At 38.0% G+C, this 24591-nt stretch overlaps 1 protein-coding gene across 1 annotated transcript; it reads right to left on the bottom strand.

The window, feature by feature from the left end:
* Positions 1-310: 310 nt before the first annotated feature.
* psmc6 (proteasome 26S subunit, ATPase 6) lies at positions 311-24115 on the bottom strand. The gene is made up of 14 exons (XM_043697658.1): positions 23965-24115; positions 20314-20393; positions 20192-20231; positions 20048-20100; positions 14043-14110; positions 13575-13689; positions 13375-13462; positions 12630-12691; positions 12388-12511; positions 12122-12183; positions 5109-5229; positions 4930-5010; positions 1047-1118; positions 311-841 (listed from the first exon to the last, which is right to left on the bottom strand). The coding sequence occupies exons 1-14, from the start codon at positions 24047-24049 to the stop codon at positions 723-725; spliced, it is 1170 nt and encodes a 389-aa protein (XP_043553593.1). The 5' UTR covers positions 24050-24115; the 3' UTR covers positions 311-722.
* Between the last annotated feature and the right edge of the window lie 476 nt (positions 24116-24591).

The raw sequence follows: 24591 nt of genomic DNA, 5'->3' as shown, positions 1-24591 counted from the left end.
TTTCTTTTGGAAACTTATTTCTATTAAATATTATACAAGTTGATTAACATATAAACAGTACACTAAAGGGCAAGTGGTCTAAGTACTTCTACGAGCACATCTCAGAAATTCTGTAGCACCATGTCTAATTCTCCACCCTGCCATACCATATCCTAGATCCTGTTCCCAGAGGTCTGTTTCTAATGTTGATAAATCAATGTCCTTGGTTAATGATAATAAAATACACTTTTTCAAAACTTCTGATTCACCATGAAAATGCCACAGGAGATCTGTAAGTGTTACATAAGTATTCAACAAATAGCTGGTCAAATTCTTGTAAATTTAAATTTTATTGAGGCCTGGGGAAAATGAATCAAATTCATCAAAAACCTATAAATCTGTATTTTGACCGTCACACCACAAAGGCTTTAAGTGTCATTTGTATACAAGAGAATGCATTACACTGTTAAGACAGACCTGTCTCTGTGCTAACATTTGCTTTTTAAAATTATTTTCAACAGAATATTTTTTCTAGCAGCCAAACCGTGGCCTTAGAAAAAGTCAGTACGTATATAATGCAGCAGAACATGAAAGTTAGTGGTCACCTACAGTCTGCAGCATATTAACATACACTTGTAATGAATTACAGTATAGAGCCACCGACATATTCCTCTCCCTTTTAAGGTTTGTATGCTTTTAAACCCTTTTAAACTGTACAATTAAGATTAAAAAGGTGGGTTATTTTATACAGGTTTATAGTCAAGCTTGGATTCTAGCTTCTTCGAGTCAGCAACTTTGCGAACAGCCTTCATAAAGTCCTCTTGGATAACATAGTCACGATCAGCACGGATTGCAAACATACCTGAACAAGAAAAGTTTAAAATACATATTTACTTTCAACTCATAAGATTACAAAAATGTTTCAAAATGGCTTAAAAAAATGACATCTTAGCATTTCCTTTTCAGAATAATCATTTAAGATTGTTCTTTACAGCATACCAAAAGAAGTATGTAATAAATGGTAAATATATTCCAATGGCAAAAGTTTAAATTACTTTCAAACATACCTGCTTCAGTGCAGACATTTCTCAAATCTGCACCATTAAATCCATCTGACAGCTTGACAACCGCTTCATAATCTGTAAAATTAACCAAAGAAGTGCTTTAGCTTGAAAAAAATTAATAATATGAATCAATTTATAAAAAGGTAAATAAAGTCACCATTAAAATTGTGTTATAAATGTTTTCTTCCTTTGTTTGATGCTGGACAGGCAGTATTTGATATCGTTCTCACTGCGGACTTTATAGCATACTATGTTCCCCTACCTCAAGCATTTTTCCACTCTGCATGGTGTTAGGCATGGTTTGTGCCCACATCTGGGATGCAACTCTCACCCATAGCAAGATTGGTCAGCAGTTCTGCAGTGCTAAAGTAGTGGTCACTGCAGGTATTATAGTCAGCCTTTGGAGAAGGGGAGGCTACGGAAGCTGGATTAAAGGTAAGACAGTTGGCAGGCCCAGGCTTTTTAAAGGGTAAAACAGTGTTCATGGGAAAAGGCACTTAGGTGGACACTAATGGAGGCCCCTAACCCCAACACCTCCACCTCCACCTCCACCTCCCCCTCTCCTTTAGCCACTCCCATAAATTGGAAGATGGTTGGAAGCAAATACAGCAGCCATGATGCATAACATTCAGCCATTATCCATTAGCAATACTTTTGTTGAATTGTAGCAATACTCTCTTACTAAATCTCCTAATACTGCTACGTATTTAAAGAATGATCTGAATCAAAAACAAAAATTGCTGGACAAACTCAGCAGGTCTGGCAGCATCCACAGAGAGAAAGCAGAGTTAACATTTCAAGCCTGGTGACTCTTCATCAGAACTTTGTTTTATTTAAAGAAGGTCTATGTAGTTAATATGCAATTTAGGAGCACCAGTAAAAGGCTTCATCCCACAAGCTTACTCCTCCATTTAATAAAATCATGATCTTAAGATTGTCACCTCAAATTTACATTCCTATCTATCTCTGAAAACTTGTCACCCTTGCTTAACAAGACTTTATTTAACTCTGCCATAGAAATATTCAAGGACTCTGCTTCCACCATCTTTCCAGAAAGAGTGTTTCAAAGACTCATGGTCCTTTAAGCGAAAACAATTCACCTATTCTAAATGGGTGATCTCTGATGTTTAAAAATGATCCCAAGTTTAAGATTCTCCAAGAAGAGGAAACATCTTCTCCATATCTGCCATGTCAAGACCCTTCAAGGTCTTGTCTGTTTCAATTAAGTCACTTCAAATTTCCTAAACTTCAGTCTATACAAGCCTAGACTATCCAACTTTCCCTCATAAGACAAATACCCTCATTCTAGCTAATGGTCTAGTCAACCTTATCTGAACTATCTCCAGTGTATTTACTTCCGTCCTTCCTTAAATACAATGGCACAACTCTCCAGATGCAGTCTCACTAATACCTGGTTAAATTTCCCTATTTCTCTATTCAATTTCTTTGTGATAAATGATAACATTTTATTAGCTTTCCTAATTGCCGTACCTACATACATACCATTTAAAATTTATACACAAGAATACCCAGATCCTTTTGCATCCCAGAGCTCTGCAATCTCTGACTATTTAGAACTCCACTTAAGTATGTTACACCCATTCATGATAGATAGAACTTTACCCTGCATTGTTTCATTGCTACCTTCAGAATGCATGTTGAAACCTTAAGGAATAAAAGTGGAAGATACTTTTTATCGTTACTTTGATTACATAAAAGAAACAAAACGTTCCTTCGGATACTAAACTGTCTTTTTTTGGATTAAGTCATTTATTATACTGTGCTTCTTAACATAGTAAAAATGCAGGACAATGAAAACAGGTTCCTATAGTATAAAGTAATTGCGCAAATAGATTTAATGATTAAAAAGTACGGTCACAGCCATTTTATTATTTCCATCAGGTCCACAGCGTGCAGCAACTTGCATGATAACTGACAACTGCTAATTATTTTCCCTAAATATACTGTATCTGAAACCTGTGGACCTACTTTGAAGCTCTGCATGTAACTAACCAATAAAAGAGCAGATGGGGTTGATGTCCTTCGGATGTGTAAACATTGTAACAGATGTGAAATACTGAAGATGAAAAAACGAAAAAAGTCAACGAAGACAAGAGCCTGGCACTGTAGAATCTAATAAATAGCATGCAAAAGTATTGCTTTTCTTTAATCTTCACATATAAGTTCCATATATTCAGTTTTAACTTTTTAATTGAAACTAGCTATCAGAACCTGGCAAGGAGTGGGATTCACTGGTAAAACACCAGGGCAGATGCACAGCTTATATTTCAAGTAACATCACAGATGAATTACTTTATTGCTCATTATTTAAAAATCAGGAAAAATAGGAATGGTGTACATTGTACTTTTGTAGCCAATGCTCTTAAAAAAATTCTAACTACTGTTCTTGTTAAATACATAAAATATGGTCTCAAAAGATAAGAATCGCAATAAACCAGATAACGTGTTATGGTATTTTTGTTGAGAAATGAACACTGGCAAGGAATTTTATCAACTCCCTGTTTTTCTTTGAATAATACTATAGAAAATCAACAGGAGAGTCAAAACAATCCTGTGCCAATCCTCCCTTCTCTGCTATTTCCTCAACTCTTCTCCGCCTTGGATTTTTAGTGCCACTCATGTTGGTAATGGAAGTTGCAGTTATATCACCATGTAAAACAATATCACAATTAATTACCCATCAAAAGGGTAATTTCTGTTAAGGTGCTTAATAGTTAACATGAGATATACCAGAATCATGATTTTAAACCTGCATATGTCACAGAGATGACGACAAGGCCTCTTGTACTGTCAATGCAAGTTTACTTATATTATGGGGTTTAATGACAAAACATTAAAAAGTCATTGGCTTCTTTTTGGTTTTGGATAATCAAGTATTGATCTTAGCTTAGAAAAACCCAGAGATTGGAGAACTTGGCATTTTGAAAAGGACCTGATTGAAGTCAGATGTGAGTGTAGTTTCTCCCAGGAGAAGGGGATTGTTAAGAGCAGTTTAGGGAATAAATTACTTCAGTGGAAGAGTGTACTCTGCAAAACTGCTGACCAGGATTGTTTGGTTGGAATCCCGCAGATTATTAAGACTGTGAAAGTCTAAACTCTTGATCGTATGAATATTCAAGGAAAAGGCTTCACAGCTCACAAAACTGGAACTGAGAAGCAGTTAAGTAACAACTAAACAGATTTGATAGGAAAGTAAAATTTCTCTGCAGTTTTGAGCATTTGTAACATGATGTGTTGGGGATTTTATTTGGTCATGTTTTGAAATCTTTTAAACTATATTATATTTCAATAGCCTGGCTTGGTTTTGTTTAATTTCTTTTGTTGAATAAAACTGTTTATTGTTTAAAAAACATCTGCAGCCTTGAACATTTTAACAAAAGTTTGCCATGTTAATTTTAAAGAAACAAAATAAAATATATCAAGTCAGATTTCATTCTGGGATCTGACTTTACCATCAGGATCACCACAATTCTTTTATGATTCTAATGAACAGTAATGCAGAGCACATTTATCTAATAACCATACATTGTGCTTAATCCCATTAACTACCAGCATAATTTTTTAAAAATTAGTTTACTACTAAAATTCTTAATTTTCATATTGAACAGATTTTAAAACATCTGCAATGCAAAATGTACTAATATCGTAGTCATACAGCACAGAAACAGGCCTTGCAGCTCATCATAATATTCACAAGTTTTTGACAACATTGAATTCTGTAGTATACTGGAGTCTTAGCAAGCTCCATCATACAACGACAGAATGGAGGTTTCATCATTAAAACTTTTACTAAGCCATAAGACATACTCAGAAAAGCAACAGATGTTAATTGGTAAAAATAGAAAGGTGGAGGATCTTAACATACCTATTTCCCCATGCTTTGTGATGGGACCAGCATGGATCTTCAGAATATCCAGTCTTGCTTGCTCATTTGGAAGCTCGATATCTAGAAATGTTAAGAATATTTACTTGTATTGTCTTGCGAAATTTCAATTGGACATACTTTTTTTGAAAACCAATCTCAACTACAACAGCCATACTTACGAATCTTCCTATCAAGTCTGCCAGGACGCAACAAAGCAGGATCCAATGTATCTGGTCTGTTTGTAGCCATTATCATTTTAACTCGATGAAGAGTATCAAAGCCATCCATTTGATTCAATAGCTACAAAGGAATGCAGTTCGGTTATGAACATGAAGGCAGGCAGACAAACACTTAGTCTCAAGGCAAATATGGACTAGTACATGGATAAATGTCACTCATTCATGCGACAGTATAAAACTGACTTTGTACCTCATGTAAAATGATTACTACTTTCAATGAATGAAGTATTTTTAGCTCATGAAAAACTCATGTCATGTTAAGACTGTGACCTCACATATGAAGGTTATAACTTTGTACAGTAGACACATGATTCACATTTCAAGGATTCAATTAAATAAATTGCAAACTGACATAATACGAATGGCAAAATCTCTCCCTTGGATCTTGATATGCAATGTAAGTCTTTCTGTAGGTACAGTTCCACAATAACAACCTCTCAGGTCAGCTTTCCTTAAATGGAAATGTTCCATTCCAAATGAGATTCACAAAACAGTAATTAGTTGTCAGATTGGAGACAAAATTTAAAAAAAGAACTGTACCATATTAACCTCTTACCATTTAGTGCAGCATAATCGTTTGAAACGTTTGTTATGGACAAGACCAGACCCCTCAAAACATTTCAAGAAGATAGCCCAGACCCCAACTTTGCTAGTTGTTTTAAGCAGGTGTAAAGTGGGTATTCCAGGAGAATGAGCTGGTTAAGCCATTTATTTTAAAACAAAACAGAATTTATTTACAAAATGACTTCATGAAAACAGAACACTGAATAACTTAACCTCTCCAAAAACCCAATAGATCATCCCAACTTAATGACGATGTTCCAAATACCAAATTCCCATAAACACCCTGGCACAAAAGGTAAAGTCAACAACAAATTTTTACAGGATAGAAGTCCGAGAGATAGAGTACCAGCCTGGACCTGCTTCTGTGGGTCCAGCAGCCTTTCCACTACTCTGCTAAAACAAGATACAAACCAGAGTAAAGCTGAGCTGAGAGAAATGGCCACACCCCTTTTATTGTACAACTTTTTTAAAAAACTTGATCTGTTAGCTATTATCAAATTAGCCCTAAAACCCTTCAACCCCCCCCAGACTTTTTGGAGTCTGTGTAGTTTACAAACTCTCTGAAAAAAAAACCAAGGACTGCATAACCTTGATAAAGGAGCAGTTTTGTCACAGCTTCCTCTTTTAAAAAAAAACCATCAATATCCAAAAATGGCTTCATTTTAAAACGCTTTAAAAGTTTTTGTTAGTACTTTAAATCACATGTATACATTACATTGACTATGTAATGTCAATGACTAAAACATGCACAGCTATATGTTTTACTCCTGCCACCGAACACCTGTTCCTCATTCAAGTCTTGACAAGGCGTCAGCAATCATGTTTTCTTGTTCTGCTACACGTACAATTTCCAAATTGAATGGCTGTAACAACAAGTTTTCTAAACAGTCTGACATTTTTGTCCTTAAAATTTCTCCACAAACTTCAATAGGTTATGATCAGTGTATATGATTGTCTTGGATATGTTACTGGTAACAAAAACGCTGAAATGTTGCAATGCCAACATCAAGCTCAAATTCTCCTTCTCAACTGTCAAATATTTCTGCTGATGAACGTTCAACCTCCTGGAGAAATACCCAATAGATCTTTCTAACTTCTCGTCATCTTCTTGCAGGAGCACAGCACCAACACGCACATCACTTGTATTGGCAGCCACCTTGAATGGCTTTGCGTAATTAGGTGTGGCTAATACCGGGGCAGTAGTTAACACACCTTTCAGGCTGTCAAATGCCTTCTGACAGTCTGCTGTCCACTGAAACGTCTTGCCTTTCTTTAGCAATTCAGTGAGTGGAGCAGCCACACTGCTTAAATTTGATACAAGTTTTCGAAAAAAATCTATTCAATTCCAGGAACCGTAGTACTGCTCTTTTTGTCGATGGTATGGGAAATTCCCAAATTACCTTTGTTTTTGTATCCCGAGGGGTGCATTTGCCGGTGTCCAATAACATGGCCAGGAAGGTGACTTGGGCTTTGGCAAATTCACTTTTAGCCACGTTTATCACCAAGCTTGCCTTCCGAAGTTGATCGCACAAGTCTGATAAATGTTGTAAATGTCCCTTCAATGTGTGACTAAAAATGACCAGGTCATTGATATATATGTATAACACAGCTGTGTAATCTGGCCATGACCTTATTGGTTAGTCTCTGGAATGTGGCTGGCGTACTATTCACGCCAAATGGCATGACTTTAAACTGATACAGCTTTATGAAAGCTGAAATTGCCTTTGCTCTTTCTGACAAAGGTACCTGTCAGTATCACCTGAGCAAGTCCAATTTAGAAATATAAGTTGCTTGTCCCACCTTCTCAACACAGTCTTCCAAACCTGGAACTGGATGTGCATCAGTCTTTGTAACTGCACTGAGTTTGCGATAATCCACACATAACCGTTGGGTACCATCTGACTTTAGCAAAGCTTTGGCTTTATCATTACCATGGGTGAGCTGCAGTCACTATCACTTACTTCAATTATGCCGTCTGGGACTGCATTCAATCTCCACTGAACCTGCGCCAACTTTAGAGGGTTATGCCTATAAGGATGCCTATTGCAGCTCCTATACCTATATCATGCACAATTAGGTTAGTACCTCCCAGCTGATTTCCACTCATTCCCTCCATATGATAGTAATAACTCTTTCAGGTTATTTCAATTTTCCTCTGGAAGGTAACTCAATTTATCCCAATTTTTGACATCCTCATTGTCCACGTTAATTTTAGGAATGTCCAGTTCAGAATCCTCTGAACTTGGTTCTTCCCTCTGTGTTGTCAATAACACATTCTCCTATTGCTTCCCTTCCCTGCCAAAATACCTTTTGAGCATATTCACATGACACACAGATTTTTTTCTGTCTGAAGTCCCTATCAAGTAGCTCACCTTAATTTCCTTTCAACTTGATAAGGTCCACTAAACCTAGCTTTTAAAGGTTTATCTATCACTGGAAGTAATTCTGACTTACCAATTTCTCCTTAATCACTTTTAATGGTCCTCTCACTTCATACCCAAAAACTAATTTAAATGGACTGAATTTGATAGATTCATTTGGTGCATCTCTGATTGCAAACAGCAATCATCTGGATTGTCTTGACTATAAGCCCTCAACATGGTCTTTAATGTCTGATGCCAACTTTCTAGCGGTCCCTGCAATTCTGGATGGTATGCAGTAGATTTGAATTGTTTTATTCCCAAGCTGTCCATAACTTCCTTGAATAATTTTGACGTGAAGTTTGACTCTTGATGTGATTTTCTCTCTGTCGGTAGTCCGTATCTAGTGGATCCTTTTAGTGGTGATATTGCATAATGGGACGGCCTCTAGAAATCTAGCCGACACATCCATTATTTTTGTTTGAGGTAGGGGATATACACAATCAATCATGGCTCTTGTGAAAGGTTTCTTAAATGCAGGAATAGATCTTAAGGTGTGGGTTTTATCATTGCCTGTGGTTTTCCAATTACCTGACAGGTATGATATGTCTGGCAAAAGTCAATACATCCTTGTGCAGTCCAGGCCTGTAAAAATGTTTCTGTATTTTAGTTTGTGTTTTCCTCACCCCTAAATGACCCCTAAGTGGTAGCTCATGTGCCACTCGCAACACCTCCTTCCTATACCCCATTGGCAATACGATTTGATGAACTTCTGCCCATTTCTCATCTGCCTGAATGTGTGATGGTCTCCATTTCCTCATGAAGACATCACATTTAAGGTAATAATATTCAGCGATACATTCAGATTCCTTTTCTGTGTATGCCTTTTGATACAATTGCTTTAAGTTTTCAACTTTCTGGTAACTCAGTTAATTTATCTGAGCTAAAGATGTCTGCATCATCTTTTTTTAGATTAGATTAGATTCCTTACAGTATGGAGATAGGCCTTTCAGCCTAACCGACCATCCGAAGAGCAACATACTCAGACCCATGTTTACCCTGACTCACGTACCTAACACCATGGGCAATTTAGCATTGCCAATTCAACTGACCTGCACATCTGTGGATTGTGGGAGGAAACCGGAGCACCCGGACGAAACCTACGCAGACACGGGGAGAATGTGCAAACTCCACACAGACAGTCGCCCGAGGCAGGAGTCAAGCACAGATCCATGGCGCTGTGAGGTAGCAGTGCTAACCACTGAGCCACCGTGCTGCCCCAAATAACAGGTCCCGGTTTGTGCCAAACATCTGATCAAATAGGGTCTCTGTTAATTCCACTTCAACTTTCTATCTGTATTCTTTGATCTCTCCTGTTATTTCAATTGGTGACTTTATGACCTCATTACCACATTGTCAGGAAAAATCCCAGGATGTGTGTCCTGCAATATTTCAGTTGCCTGAGTTTCCACTGGCTTTTCAACCACAGTAGGCAGCATCCCTATTAGAGAATCAGCTATATCATTATCAAGGACAAATTATATTCATGAAGTTGAGAGTTGTTCAGTACTCCTAACACAAATTCTCCACTCTTCACTGGACTCTCTAGCCTCACTTTACATAAATGAGTGCTTTTTGTCTCATCGCAAATTCCCGTTACTAGTAACTTTTCTGGCAATAGTCCTTCATAAGTAAATACCTTATCTTTCAGCATCACAGACTGAAAGGATCCTATGTCTCTTAATGTTGTTTACCTGCTGAACTTGGCCTATGCGAATAAACCATATACCTGCAAAGGTAAAGTTTAAGAAGATCTGGCACTTCCTCCTTAAACAACCTCCAACCAGGTTGTACATTCTACTGCAGCTTTCTAGCCTCCACTGTGCTTTGTGTTACCACTCCAACAAAATTCACTGGCTTATCCTGTTTTCCTAGATCTAGTTTCCCAATGTTTCTCCTCACCCACCAACACTGTGATTTTATGTGGCCTACTGTAGTGCAGTGAAAACACCAGAGCTTTTTAACTTCTCTGTCCCCATCAAGGGTTTCCTTTTCACCCTGTAAGTTATTCTTAGGATCTCCACAGAGATCTACCTTTCCCTTTCCACGTGAAGATTTCTCGTTTCCCCATTTTCTATCCCTTACGGATTGAAATTGATTCCGGAAGCCAAACTCTGCTTTATTGTCCAACTCAATCATCAGCCATTTCAGCTGCTAATCTTGCCGTTTTAACACTCTGCTCTTCCACAAGTTCTCCCTACTTCAGAAAGTAAATTTTTGAACTCCTGTCAAAGTGACAATTTCTGAAGTTCAAACTCTTTTTTTTTACTCTCTTCTGCTTTTAATCATAATTCCTTGTCTTTTGCCTCATTTTCAATTGAATTCTAGCCATCTCCAAAGATTTTGATGGCATTTTCAGCAAATTTAAATGCTGAGCTACTGTTGTAATTACCTCTTCTTTCCTCATGGAAGAAGACAGCTCCAACTGCAGCTTGTCTGCTAATTCCAGCAGCTTGGCCTTAATCACCTTTTGTAAAACCTCTAAGGTCACTTCTTCCACCCCTAGAAAAGTCTTGGTGACTGAAAGAGCCATTGCTATCCCAAGCATGGTTTAAACCAACCAAATTCAACACCAGAACAAAAGTCACCAACACCTACCACTTGCTGCCTTTAGGTCCAACAACTCCTAATCCCAATATGGAACCAAAAATCATGGACGAGCCGCCAGTCTGATACGGATCAGGTTGGACCCCTCACAATATTTCAAGGTAGCCCAGACTCTAGTTGTTGTAAGCAGGAATCAAAGGAGGACCACACTGTTTTATTAAAAAGGTGCTGCAAGGCATCTATGCTCGGAGATAATAGCAGCAGCCTGTGTGCCAACAGTTGATAGACCAAGTCTCCAATGTTCCATTAAAAATGTTAATACCATCAGGTTGTAAACAGCTGCACATCAAACTTCATTTCCCTCCGAGATGAGCATGTTTTAGGTTCTCAAGGATATCTACTCCATACCTGAACTCAAGACCTATATAATTCATGTTGCCGTGGAGTTAGAGTGTGATATGGGAAGGGTATAAGTCATTTCTGAAAAGACAGACAAAAGTAATCTGGCAGAGTCTGGAATGTAGAAAGCAACTTTGAGGTGACTGTCTCAGAGGTTCGCTGCACAGGATCGCAGGTGAAAGCTTGCAGTCAGAATAGAAAGACCAAATTCACTGTGTTAAAAGAAGGCTGGAAATATTCACTCAGTCTCGAACATAGAAAAATGTCTCCAGGGGAGAAAAAGTACCTCATTATGAAACACAGTTGGCAGATTAAAAGTTACCAGACTGAGGAAGGATAAGAACAGAAGTAAACACTTAGGAAGTAAGCATCGCTTTGTACCGCTCCAGTACAAATGAAGGGTTATTTAAAAGGACACCGTAAACGAGGGTCAAAATAATACTTTTATAAAAGGCACTTTCAGATTTTCAAGTTCAACATTTTGATTTTTAGGGTTTCATTTTGATTTTCACGGGTTCGTATTTCACTTTTACCAAATTCTTTATTCAGTGACGTAACCAGAGTAATACAAGATTCTGTATTTATGTTGACATATTGGGTATTTGGATTCTCAGAAGGAGAACCACAACTATCCTCAATAATTATCACTCCAAATTAAACTAAAGTCACAAAATAGAATGGATTTTCTCCATACTGCACAAGACTAGTACAGAAAACATCGGCAAGATGGCAAAGTTTTCTTCAACTGACTTCTACACACAAAAACATTATCACCTAAATAAGGGGCAGAAAATGGTTTGAAACCATACAACAAAGCCAGAACCAGCTTGTGATTAGAAGAGTGGTTACTCAAATGTTCTGTCATTTAATGTTCACAGGGCCAACTTTACTTTTTATTGCTTGCCCCAGTCTTTGAATTTACCCAAGATTTTTGGTAGCTCTCCGGGGCAAACTCATGCCCACGTATTTTGAAACCTGCCACAATGACTCTCAGACTTTACATCACAAATATACTGTCCATACCTCCATAAGAGTTCTCTGAATCTCTCTATCAGCTGAGGTGCCTTCAGAGAAACGGCGACCACCTGCAAAAGAACATTATTGCAATAGGTTTTACTGCATTTGAAAAGTTTAAAAAGAAAAGCTTTTAGGTTCTTTGGCTGGTGGAATCAAGAAAGATGATTGTTGCATCAAAATTTGGATTGATTTTAAAGAAAATCAAGATTAAACTGTAAATCTTGCTAAAAATTAATGCCTCAAATGTAGATAGCAGAGACAGACAAGCTTACCGATAGCATCAATCTCATCCATAAAAATAATGCATGGTTGATGATCCCTGGCATAGTTGAACATCTCTCTGATTAAACGAGCACTTTCACCAATGTATTTATCAACGATGGAGCTGGAAACAACCTATTAAAAAGTTGCAAGATTTTACATTTCAGGAATGACTGAACTATTCTTGCCAACATTCATTGTTATACTGTATTTAGTTCAAGAGAGATCAGTAGTTTAGGTTTTTTTGAAGTACCTTTAAGAAGTTGCAGTCTAACTGACTAGCAACAGCCCTTGCTAAGAGTGTTTTTCCTGTACCTGAAAAAGATTTTTAAAAAAATCATACATTGACATTCTGTTCCTTTGTATCTCATTAATAACAGAATATGTTTAACAAAGAGAAGCATATGCTTTACCAATTTACATTTTTTTGCTATGATAAAAGAAGAATGGATTATGGACTCTGTTGTTCTGTGGCACACCAGTTCTCAGCCTAATTGCAGCTTGTCAAACATTTGACCTCTGTGGCCCTTCTCTTAATTGGTCTACTGGGCATGAAATACTAATCTTCCAATATCTTTCCTCCTTTCAGAGATACGCAGAACTTGACATGTGAATAGGAGGACTACAGAATTATATGGTGCTCTTTTTATATCATGTTCTTTGGTGAGGGGTGTCCACACAATAACTTATATTGTGGAATAAATTGCATGAATCAACTGCAAAAGGTCAGTGAATATTCTTACATCTAGACACATGTAAAGGCAAATTCAATAATAAAAAGAAGTACATTGGCTCACTTTGCAAGACCTTCTCTAAAAGAAATTCACCACCAAGTTTGACTCAACCAAGAATAACCTTTTCTAGTAGCAAAGGTGGTAACGTTCTTTAAATGTTTCACAGTATATACTTTTTCAGTTTAATACAGTAGAGTGAACAGGATCAATTTCTAATTAGTCAAAAGTAATTTAATGAAAACACACCAGAGTAGTTTGTTTTACCTGGTGGTCCATAGAGTAAGCAACCTTTTGGTGGAATGATTCCTACACGTTGAAACAATTCTGGGTTTGTAAGTGGTAGCTCAATAACCTGCAAACACAAAACAACTTCATGTTAAACCAAACAGAAGAATTACAAGTTATAACCCATTTCATAGAACAATTAAGTATTTATCTTAATGCAACAAGTTTAGCATACAGACCTCTCGTAATTCCCTAATTTGTTCAGCTAATCCACCAATTTCAGAGTAAGTAACATTTCCTGGATCTTCATGAGACATATTATACACCAAAGGATCCACCTCTCTTGGCAAATACCTATTACACAAGTAGATTGCATTGAAAATGTTCCATTCTTCACTGTAGCAAGAAAGCTTTTTTATATTCATAAATACAGAGAAGTTCCTTAATAATCTGCAGTAGAATACCTTTCTGCTTAAAATAAAAGCACGCAACAGGAATTCCATTATTTTGGAACGATTCATCTAATTTCAAGTATCTAGGCATTTCAAACAACGAAACATATTCAGAATTGTGGGTGGACTAAAGCAGGAATAGCTTCAATCCATCAGGCTGTAATGTGAGACCCTCATTGTTGATATTTTAAATTACAATGCAGCCTCATTGAGCTTATTTTTTTTATTACTGAATAAAAGGCTTACAACACTTACCTCATTATAGTCAGAGTTGTCATATCCAGGGCAACTCTAGTACCAGGTTTCAACTTGCTTTTTTCAAGCTGTATTTATTAAACAAAAAAAAATCAGAAAACACAATTTTTCTTAAAAGCATGTTTGTGGCTTCTTTTTGATTTTTTTTTAAAAAAGCTGAGTAACAACATTTTTCCTTACACTATTAGTGTTGAAAATAATTCATCTTCCTTCTTCAATTGTTAAAGTAATCTGATTATGGAACTGTGAAACATCATGGGATATAAATGATACAAAACAGTTTGTGTTGCTCATAAAAATATGATAGTGCCTTCTGCATCACAATAATTATAAATGCTTATTCTCCTCAGAACACAGAAGGCCAAAGGGAATTTGACAATCATGAAGTGTTTCAATCTAGAAAATACAGAAACTATTTACAACAGCCATAGGAGTCTACATCCAGAAGGCACAAAGTTAATGCAATTGAAACAAGAGTAGTGTCATAACATGATGAGAAAAGTGGTCAGAGTTTGGAATGTATTGTGTGATAGGGTTGAGAATACAGATTCAAAAGGAATTTGAATGAATACTTGGAGGAAAAACGTCAAGGATATAGGGAAAGGTCTGGGGAGATGGGTAACTGGATTGCTCTTTAAAAATGTTAACAGACTTAATGGACCTACTGGCCTCCTGTGTTGCACTAATCTATGATTCTATGATATATTGTAATAGTTTGTCCCAAAGGGATATTTCATTCTAAAATATCTTGTGTACGACCACATTTTTAATAGATAGCCATCATCTTAGCTGTATTTCTACAACTGAACATCAAAGAAGCAGAACAATTTGTTCTGCAGTCTTGGTTGTTCATCTTTCTCAGTCATCCCAGTGTTTAGTTCAGCACATCACATCAGAAATCCGAATGATAATGTTTATCAGTTTTAGCAGGCGATCACATCATACAGATTTTTAACTTTAAAACAACAAATCTGGCACACACTACGCTCTGGACAAATATTCAAACCAAATGATTACTGGAATTTTACAAGGACTACTTCCATTGTGTACAGTCCACAACACTAATATGTCTAGGTAATATTTGCTTACAACACAAAGTATTTTTACCTCCATTACGCTCAAGGCTTAAACTTTTATCTGAGAAGACAATTAAACTTTTAAACAGAGGACAGGTCAATGGTTGTACAGCACAAATGTAGAGTTTTCTTTAACATTTGTGCAAGAATAGGGTTGAAACAGTTGTCAAATAGAGAACATACACACTATTTTACATACAAAATAACTTTGCACAGAGACCCTGAAGGAGAAGATGATTAGATAATTTAATGTATTAGCCAGTACATTAATAAATTTCAAGAAACATTTCAGTTAGATTGAAAGCCAATCAAACATATATAAGGGGAAGTAGGTCTGATGCAATATCAACTTGTATTTAAATCTAAAGTTTCCTTTAAATTTTGTGTCATGAGTGGCCTGCACATTTTACTTTGATTTATGATCATGCATGTACAGCATCTTGCAGTACTTGTCAGCATTGTGAGATAGCTCCTGGAGGCAGATGTGTAACTTTTTGGGAAAAATGTTAGATTAGATTAGATTAGATTAGATTAGATTAGATTCCCTACAGTGTGGAAACAGGCCCTTCGGGCCAATAAGTCCACACCAACCCTCCGAACAGTAACCCACCCAGTCCCATTTTCCTCTGACTAATGCACCTAACACTACGGGCAATTTAGCATGGCCAATTCACCTGATCGAAACCGGAGCACCCGGAGGAAACCCACAGACACGGGGAGAATGTGCAAACTCCACACAGACAGTAGCCAGAGGCTGGAATCGAACCTGGGACCCTGGTGCTGTGAGACAGCAGTGTTAACCACTGTAAAATGTCCCAAGATATTTCAGGACATTATCACACAAGTTTTAACATCCATCCACAAATCAAGATTGGGCAGGTGACTAAAAGCTTGCCAAAGAGGTAGATTTTATAGGAGAATCCTGAGGGGACGCAGATGTGAATACATTTAAGAAGAAATTCCACTGAGTGGGGCCCAGACAGCTGAAGGAGCAATTGATGAGGAAAGTTAGGCAATATATTCATTTAGTATAGTTTTTGTGAAAAGGTGGCACAGAAGAAACAATAAAACAAGAAATTCTTTTGACAATGTCCACAAATGTCTAATTCAATAATTAATCAGAATCAAGATGACTGGGCACCACTTTAACATCAGTGGTGGGGAAACTGTTGGAAAAAGTTCTAAGGGACAGAATTACTCTCCACTTGCAGAGACAAGGATTAATCAAATATAACTGGTATGGCTTCATCAAGGGAGATCATTTCTGACAGGTTTTACTGAGTTTCTTGAGGTGGTGACTAGATGTGTGGATAAGGGTAACATAAAGGATGTAGTCTATAAGGCCATTGAAAAGGTCTAACATGGGAGAACAGTCAAGAAACTAAAAGCCCAAGAAAACCATAATACGCACAGCTGTAGGCCGTTCAGCCCTGTGAGCCTGCTCTGCCATTCAAGACGATCTGATTGACCTAACATTTCTCACATCCACTTTCCTGCAATTTTCCCATAACCCTCAACTCCCATACTGTTCAAGAATCTATGTCAGCCTTAAATAAGCACTATGCCCCCAGAGCTCTCTGTGGCAAATGGGTTCCAAAGACACTCAATCCTGAGAAGAAATTCCTCATTATTTCAGTCTCAAATTGGCATCAAATTATTCTGAAACTGTGCCTCTCATCCTAGACTTGCCCTTGAGGCAAAACATCTTCTTAGCACTTAACCTATCACGCCTCTTAAGAATCCTATGTTTCAATGAGATCACTCTCATTCTTCTAAACTCAAGTAGAATTCCAGCCTGTTTAAAAAAAAACAAGAAACTGTGGATGCTGGAAATATGAAACAAAACAGAAGTAGCTGCAGAAACTCAGCAGGTCTAGCAACGTGTGTGGAGAGAAAGGAGTCACATTTTTGGGTACAATGACCATTCTTCAGAACTCAGAAGCCTTTGCTCAGAAGACATTTCCTCTATACTAGGGATCATTCACTGAACTGCATCCAATGGTATCTTTCCTTAAATAAGGAGACCAAAACTGCTCATAGTACTTCAGGTGCAGTCTCATTAGCACCATGTACAGCTGCAACAAGACTCTTCTTATTCTTAAACTGCAACCCTATTGAAATAAGGGCCAACATTCCATTAGCCTCCCTATTTACCTGCTGTACCCGCATGCTACTATGTGTGTCCAGGATACTTTAAATAATTTTCGATCTATTTTGCTGAGTGGTGGGGGTAGAGGGAGATAGTCAAAGACTGTTTTCATGACTGGAAACCGCCAGATTTGGTCTGGGTCCCTTACTGTTCGTAGTGTACATTAATGGTCTAGACAATTGTAGGATGTTTGATGAGTACATTTTTCTGATCGCTATTTACCACACCATCGATTTTCAAGCAAAGAAGAAAGCTTTAAACTACATGACAATACAGAACAATAATAAATGGAATTTAATCCAAAAAACGAGAGGTGATTCATTTTGAGGACTAAATGGCAAAGGAGTACATAATGAATGGTAGGACCTTAGGAAGTACAGAGGACCAGAGGGACCTTAACGTGCATGTTCACTAATCCTTGGAAGGCAACAGGACAACTGAATAAGATGGTTAAGACGTATGGGATGCATAGCTTTATTCATCAAGGCATTTTCTACAACAGCAGAGAAGTTATAATTGAGTGTACAATGTGAGTTATGCCACAGCTGGAGTATTGTATGCACTTTTGGTTGCCAGACTATAGAAAGGATATGGTTGTACGTGAAAGGGTGCAGATTGTACTAGAAATTCACCAGAATTTTGTCTAGCAGGCTGGTTTTGCAATGCAAACACTACATAGAGAAGGAAGGGTGTTATAAAATAGTGCTAACAATGAACACTGAGGTATCATATTGGTTACATAGTTAGTGATGTGCATATATTTCCAAAACAATTGGGATCAATTGTTGTCTGGATACTATTACCTAAAATGTTAATTGCCTACAATTGGAAAAGTCTGCAACCACAAGAAGAATTCAATTTAATGGTTTGTCTTTAACTCTCATTGACTGGTTCATCCTTGACAAATTGTTACTGACATTGCAAAATATTTCTCTCATAAATAAATCTGTTGGTAATTCAGCTTGTACAGGGTCTGACAAGATTCATTTATTGTCTGTTAAAAGGTATAGCCGAATTACTTTTTGCTACATTTTCATAGCCAAGTGCAATCATTTGCCAAAATCTAGTCTCCCTACAATGATTAGGGTGGCATCTCAAGTTTCTTAATGAGTAATGAATGATATCCTGTCTCTACATCAGAAATGCTGATAACTATTACAGAAGAGGTGGTCTTAAAATGCATAAAGGAAGATAAATTCCTGGGACCTGATCAAGTGTATTCCAGAACTTTGTGAGAAGCTAGGGAAGAAATTGCTGGGGGCCTTGCAACAGGTGAGGTGCCAGAAGACTGGAAGGTGGCTAATGCGGTGCCATTATTTAAGATAGATGGTAAAGAAAAGCTAGGGAACTATAGACTGGTGAGCCTTACATCAGTGATGGCTAAGTCATTGGAGGAGATTCTGAAGGATACAATTTACAATTGGGAAGGTAATCACTGATTAGGGATAGTCAACATATTTCTGTGTGTGGGAAATCATCCTCACTAACTTGACTGAGTTTCTGGAAGAAGTGACAAAGAAGACTGAAGGAGGCAGAGCAGGAGATGTTGTCTGTATGAACTTCAGCAAAGCATTCGACAAGGTTCCGCACAGTAGACTGGTTATCAAGGTTAGATCACAAGGAATTCAGGCAGAGATAGCCAGTTAAATACAAAATTGTCTTGAATATAGGAGACAGAGGCTGGCGGTAGAGATTTGCTTTTTGGACTGGAGGCCTGTGACCAGGAATGTGTTACAAGGAGCAGTGCGGGGTCCACCACTTTTTGTGATTTATTTAAACAAATTGGATGCAAATATAAGAGGGATAGTTAGTAATTTGCAAAGGACACCAAAATTGGACAGCGAGAAAGGTCATCTCAGAAAGCCTTGATCATACGGATCTAGGGGTGCAAGTGCATTGGCCCTTGAAAGTGAAGTCACAAGTAGACATGGTGGCGAAGGCGACGTTTGGCACACTTGCCTTCATTGGTCAGTGCACTGAGTATAGGAATTGGGGCACCATGGACACTGATGAGGCCATTTATAGAAAACTGCATGACATTCTAGTCTCCCTGCTGTAGCAAAGATGTTGTTAAACTTGAAGGAGTTCAGAAAACATCTACAAGGATGTTTCCAGGGTTGGAGAGGTTGAACTATAGGGAGAGGTTGAATAGGAGGAGGCTTCTTCCCCCTGGAGTGTCAGAGGCTGAGGGGTGATCTTATAGTAGCTTATAAAAAGAAAGAGTGAATAGCCAAGGTCTTTTTGCCAGGGTAGAGGAGTGCAAAACTAGAGGGCATGGGTTTAAAGTAGAGGGAAAAGATTTAAAAGGGGCCTGAGGGGCATCATTTTCACAGAGGGCATGGAATGAGCTGCTAGAAGAGGTGCACAAGAGGGCACAATTACAACCTTTTAAAGGCATCTGGATGGTTATTTGAAAAGGAATGGTTGAGAAGGAAATGGACCAAATAAGACTTTATTGGTTTAGAATATCTAGTCAGCACGGATGAGTTGGACCAAAGGGTCGGTTTCCATGCTGTACAACTCTATAACTCTAATTGTGGCACCCTAACAAAACCATCAGCTGATTGGAATATAGACACTGAATCACTGGGGAATCTTTGGCTTGAAGCTTGCTTATAGACTCTCTTTATCTATCTTACCCATGTGCTTTAAGGTACCAGCTGACAATTTAGGAACTCAAATCTTTCCCCTTTAAAATATAAACAAAACGTGCAGCCAGAGATTTATGGTAAAATAGCTGGTTTAAACACAACACTTCTGTATGATTTTTAATATTTTACCTGCCGACGACAGCCAACAACGTATCGTGGTCCATTTGTCGCCTTCACAATAACTATATAGAAATAAAGATAATTTTAAATGCTTTGTTATGAAAGTCTGTGAAGATGAATTGTAGCCACCAGTAATTAAAATGCAATACTTACATTTCTCTTCTGTAAGCTGTTTCAGCACTTCACCGACAATCTGAGAAAAACAAATTATCATTCATACTCAACAGAAACCGTAGAAAAATACCAATCTTTTGCTGAAAGAATCAAACTCCTACCTGTCCCACACTCTGAAGAGCTTTGAGATCATTTTCAGACTTTTCATACTGCTTGGTTAGTTCTTTCAGCTGTTCTCTTACTATAAAGAAGCAAAGGGTTTGAATTTTTATTTTACAAAATTAATAAATTAATTAAGGAGGCCCTCCAGTTTCTCTTTTACAGTATACATGCAGGCAATATGTTGTTTGTGCCTGTGTCGACTCTTCGGTAAAGCTATTCAGTTAATTCCAACCTTCTGTTCTTCCTTCATTGCCCTATAATATTTTCCCATAGACTCAATTCTCAATTGAAGGTTACTATTAGGCACGTGCCCAATCACAAACCACTTAAAAAAAAAGTTTTCTCTTGTTCATTTTTTTTTGCTAATCACCTTAAATGTTCACCTTTTGATTAGTAACCATTTTGCTACTGGAAATTGTCTTGAGTTACTATCAAAATGCTTCATGATTTTGGACATTTTTAACAAATCTTCTTTAATCTCTCTGGTCAAAGGAGAGCATCTTCAACTCGTCCAATCTCTCCAAATATCAGGCAAGAACCATCTCCAACAAAAGAGGATTAACATGCATCCCTTACATTCAAAGACATGGCCAATATTGAAACCACAACAACTGACATCCTGTGGTTACCACTGACAAGAAGCTTGACTACATTAGCCATGTTACATGACAATGAGGGTAGGTCAGACACTGCAGTGAGTAATTCCCCAAAGAATGCCCACCATCAAAAAGGCAGACATCAGGAGTGTGATGGAATGCTGTACACTTGCCTTGATGACAGTAGATCTAATCATATTCCAGAGACTTGACACATCCAGGAAAAAAAACCCACTTGACTGGAAACGCAATCACCACCTTAAACACTTACTCCCTCCACCACTGATGCAGTCATACATATAAAAGATGAACTATGGCAACACATCAACCTTGACAACATCTCCCAAACCTCTGGGCCTCTACCACCTTGGACAAGGACAGCAGACACGGAAGCACCATATCATGTCTACTAGTTCTCCAAGCTGCATATGATTCTATCTTACAAGTTTATTTGGCATCCTTCATTGTTGCTGAGTGAAAAACATGGAACACACTTCCTAACAACACCAAGCATGCCAAACCAACCCATCATAACTTTCAGACGGGCAATTAGGGTTGGACAAATATAGTTCTTGCCAGCAACATACATTCCATTAAAGATTAAAAATAAACCAAAGTCTTCATCCTTGACAATATTTTAGAATATCTGTCTGTAACCTCTCCAAGGCCTTGACATCCTCCCTAAAGTGTGGTAACCAGAATCAAACAGTATGCCAACTGAGGTTTAACTAGTGTTTTGTAAACATTTCACACAGCTTCAAACATTTGTATGTTATTCCTAAAGGATCACACTTGTATTTTTAAATGCATCATTTGACTTTTGTGTTCAATTTTACTTGTTTGGAACTGGAAAAAGGGTCACCGGACCTGAACTGTTAGTTGTTTTCTCTCTACATATGCTGCCAGACATCCTGAGTTTTTTCCAGCGCTTTGTTTTTATTTATAGTTTGTTGTGTTTATGTGCGTATTTTGAGGATGCAAGCACTCTGTACAGAAATCTTGGTTTTAGAGAGTGCAAAGTATACTTTGTGACATTTGTCATACTTGAGACACCACAAACATTGTCAGATGGTGCTACATTGTGCACAGGCAAGTGCACAGACTTATTATACTCGAGACTTCAGATTGGTCAAAAATAACAAACTTCTCCCTTACAATTAGTGTGCAGGTTAAATGTCTATCAAATTAGAGATTTGTGTTTAATCTTTGTTTCCCCTTTATATACAAAACTGCAGTTGATGGAGGTAGCAGAAAATATTCCCCAAAATCTATTCACGAGTGTGAATTTTCTCACAAGCAGGAGAGGTGATCCCACCCACCAAGAACACACTGCCATAGGTTCGTTAATTGGGCTGTACATTAGTTAAATTGCACAGTGAGGAAGAAAGGGTGTGAGCAAAGATTTTGAAAGAAATTTGATTTCAACATTATGCACAATATTCTGCTGCAAGTTTGCTATTAAAAATAATTGCTGCTTCCTTTTAATTATGTGAAGCACAAGATCACAAAAAACTGAGGAGAAGTTTCAAAACTAAATACAACTTGTGAAATATTTCATAGCCAAAGAAAGTTATCTTGTGAGCTACCATTTTTCCATAAATTCATATAAATATTATCACAAAGAAAATAGTATTTAAAAGTATAAAGCAGTACTAAATAGTATAATTGTCCTGTTCTGGTGTTACATTCAGGAAATTTCCCAAAACAAACTTTGCCAACAACAAAGCATATTTATACAGCAAACTAAAAATACTGATGTTTACCAGACTGATCTTGGGATGGCAAGTTTGCCTCAAGAGCTGCGACTGCAGAAATTACGTCTGTGTGCTTTAGCATTTTAAAGAATGAGAAGTGATTTCATTTAAACTTACAAAATTCTCACAGGATGTGACAGAGCAGGAGTGGATACAAAGCTTCCTCTAGCTTGAGAGTCCAAAGCCAGGGAAAATAGTCTCAATACCAAAATTGACTCAGGATGGTGAATCTTTTGAATAGTTCTTCTCTAGCAAGTTGTGGAAATTTAATCATGGAGTATGCTCAAGACAAGAGGTTGATACATTTGACGGAACAAATAGCCTACTCCTGCTCCTATTTCCCATATTGCCAGTAATTAAACAAAAATAGAAATCATTAACTTAGCTTTCCACTTCACATTTACTTATTGGTCTGTTTCCAGTATTTTCTTTTTTCGTTATAGACATAGGCTACAATATGGAATTAATATTGGGAGGAACGGTTTAATTTTGTGTTTTATTTCAAACTATATACTTCAATTTCTTCAAGTAATGGGCGACCTCTTAACATGGAACTTTTATAGATCCTGTCAGTACTTCATTCAACTTTGTTAGTGTCCCACACAGTTAAAGCAACATTATAAAATGAATTAAAATATAAATAAGATGAAAGTTGCGTTAAAAACTGCCTCAGGATAATTATCCTGAACCGAATTCTGCAAATGCAGAACGGTAGGGCTACTTTCATAGCTTGCAAAGGGTTGGCACACGCACGATACTAAGTAGCGTCTTTCCATGTTATTAAAAATTGCACTCTGTGTGAAAGATTAAGATACAAAACCACTTCTGGATTCAGTTTATTTCCCAAATACCCTCAATATCTATCCAATTAGTCAGGAGATGAGTGACAATAAATTTTAATTCCGGATTTGTTTAATGAACTGAATTTGAATTCCCAGGATGGAATTTGAATTTATGGCTTCAGTTCATTAGGCGCTGATGGTTGTGATCATCTTCCTTCCAATGGGGCGCACAACAAACTCCATTCAGTTCGCACCGAATCCCGGATTACAATTTCCCACATTTCACTTGTGCACTTTAGATTATGAATCACAGTGTACGTGCCGGGAACTGGAGGGAAGGCCGGCAGACGGGCAGCCCGCTCCGGCTGCACATGAAGCTGCGATTCACTCGGCCCCGGCTTTGCCCAGCATGACAAAGCGAGTCGGCACCGGACCCCGTTACTGTTCGATCGCACAAAACCTGGAGATCGCGTTCACACCCCAACCCACTAACAATGAGTAACATTCGGGAAACGTACGCTCTTTCAGGCGGCCGTCGATCTCTTTGTGCTCCAATAATTTTTTCCTGTAATCCTGAAGCGCTTTCTCCCTCGGATCCGCCATGTTGACGCTCAGCACCAAGCACCGCCGGACGGGGAGAAGCTTTCAGCCGCATTTGACAACGAGCCTCTTCTCGGGCACGAAAATATGACCACACAGATATCTTACCTCCAAACCGTATAGCCTCTAGTGGCTGGAGGTGGTATGGCTGAGTCCATGAACTGTATCTTGTTTGTACTGCTGTTAATAATGAAACAGTGTAGACAGTCAGGAGACTGGAAGGACACAGCAAGCCAGGCAGCATCAGGAGGTGGAGAAGTCGATATTTCGTGTGTAACCCTTCTTCAGGACTGGGGGGTGGGTGTAGGGGGACCTGCAGATAAAGGGCGTCGGGGGGGAACTGGGTGGTGAAGTCGGGATAGGTGAAGATGGGCAGAGGGTACGACCTGGTTGGTCAACGGGAGGAATGAATCACTGGGAGGGTGGAAGGGTGGGGATGTTGGGAAGGGAGCCAGGGGATGGAAAGGGAGGTTATTTGAAATTGGATAACTGAATGTTGAGTCCTCCAGGCTATAGGCGGCTCAAACAGAACATGAGGTGTTGTT

The sequence above is a fragment of the Chiloscyllium plagiosum genome, chromosome 10 (genome assembly GCF_004010195.1).
Source record: "Chiloscyllium plagiosum isolate BGI_BamShark_2017 chromosome 10, ASM401019v2, whole genome shotgun sequence".
NCBI lineage: Eukaryota > Metazoa > Chordata > Chondrichthyes > Orectolobiformes > Hemiscylliidae > Chiloscyllium > Chiloscyllium plagiosum.
The sequence above is the reverse complement of the archived record's forward strand: the minus strand, read 5'-3'. Positions and strand labels throughout refer to the sequence as shown.

Excerpts from the sequence above, each read along its gene's own strand:
- psmc6 (XM_043697658.1), bottom strand. The coding sequence starts at position 24,049 with ATGGCGGATCCGAGGGAGAAAGCGCTTCAGGATTACAGGAAAAAATTA. Across the intron at positions 20,101-20,191 it reads ACAGCTTACAGAAGAGAAAT|TTATTGTGAAGGCGACAAAT; the intron begins GTAAGTATTGCA and ends ATTTCTATATAG. Across the intron at positions 5,011-5,108 it reads CAGACTTGATAGGAAGATTC|ATATCGAGCTTCCAAATGAG; the intron begins GTAAGTATGGCT and ends TAACATTTCTAG.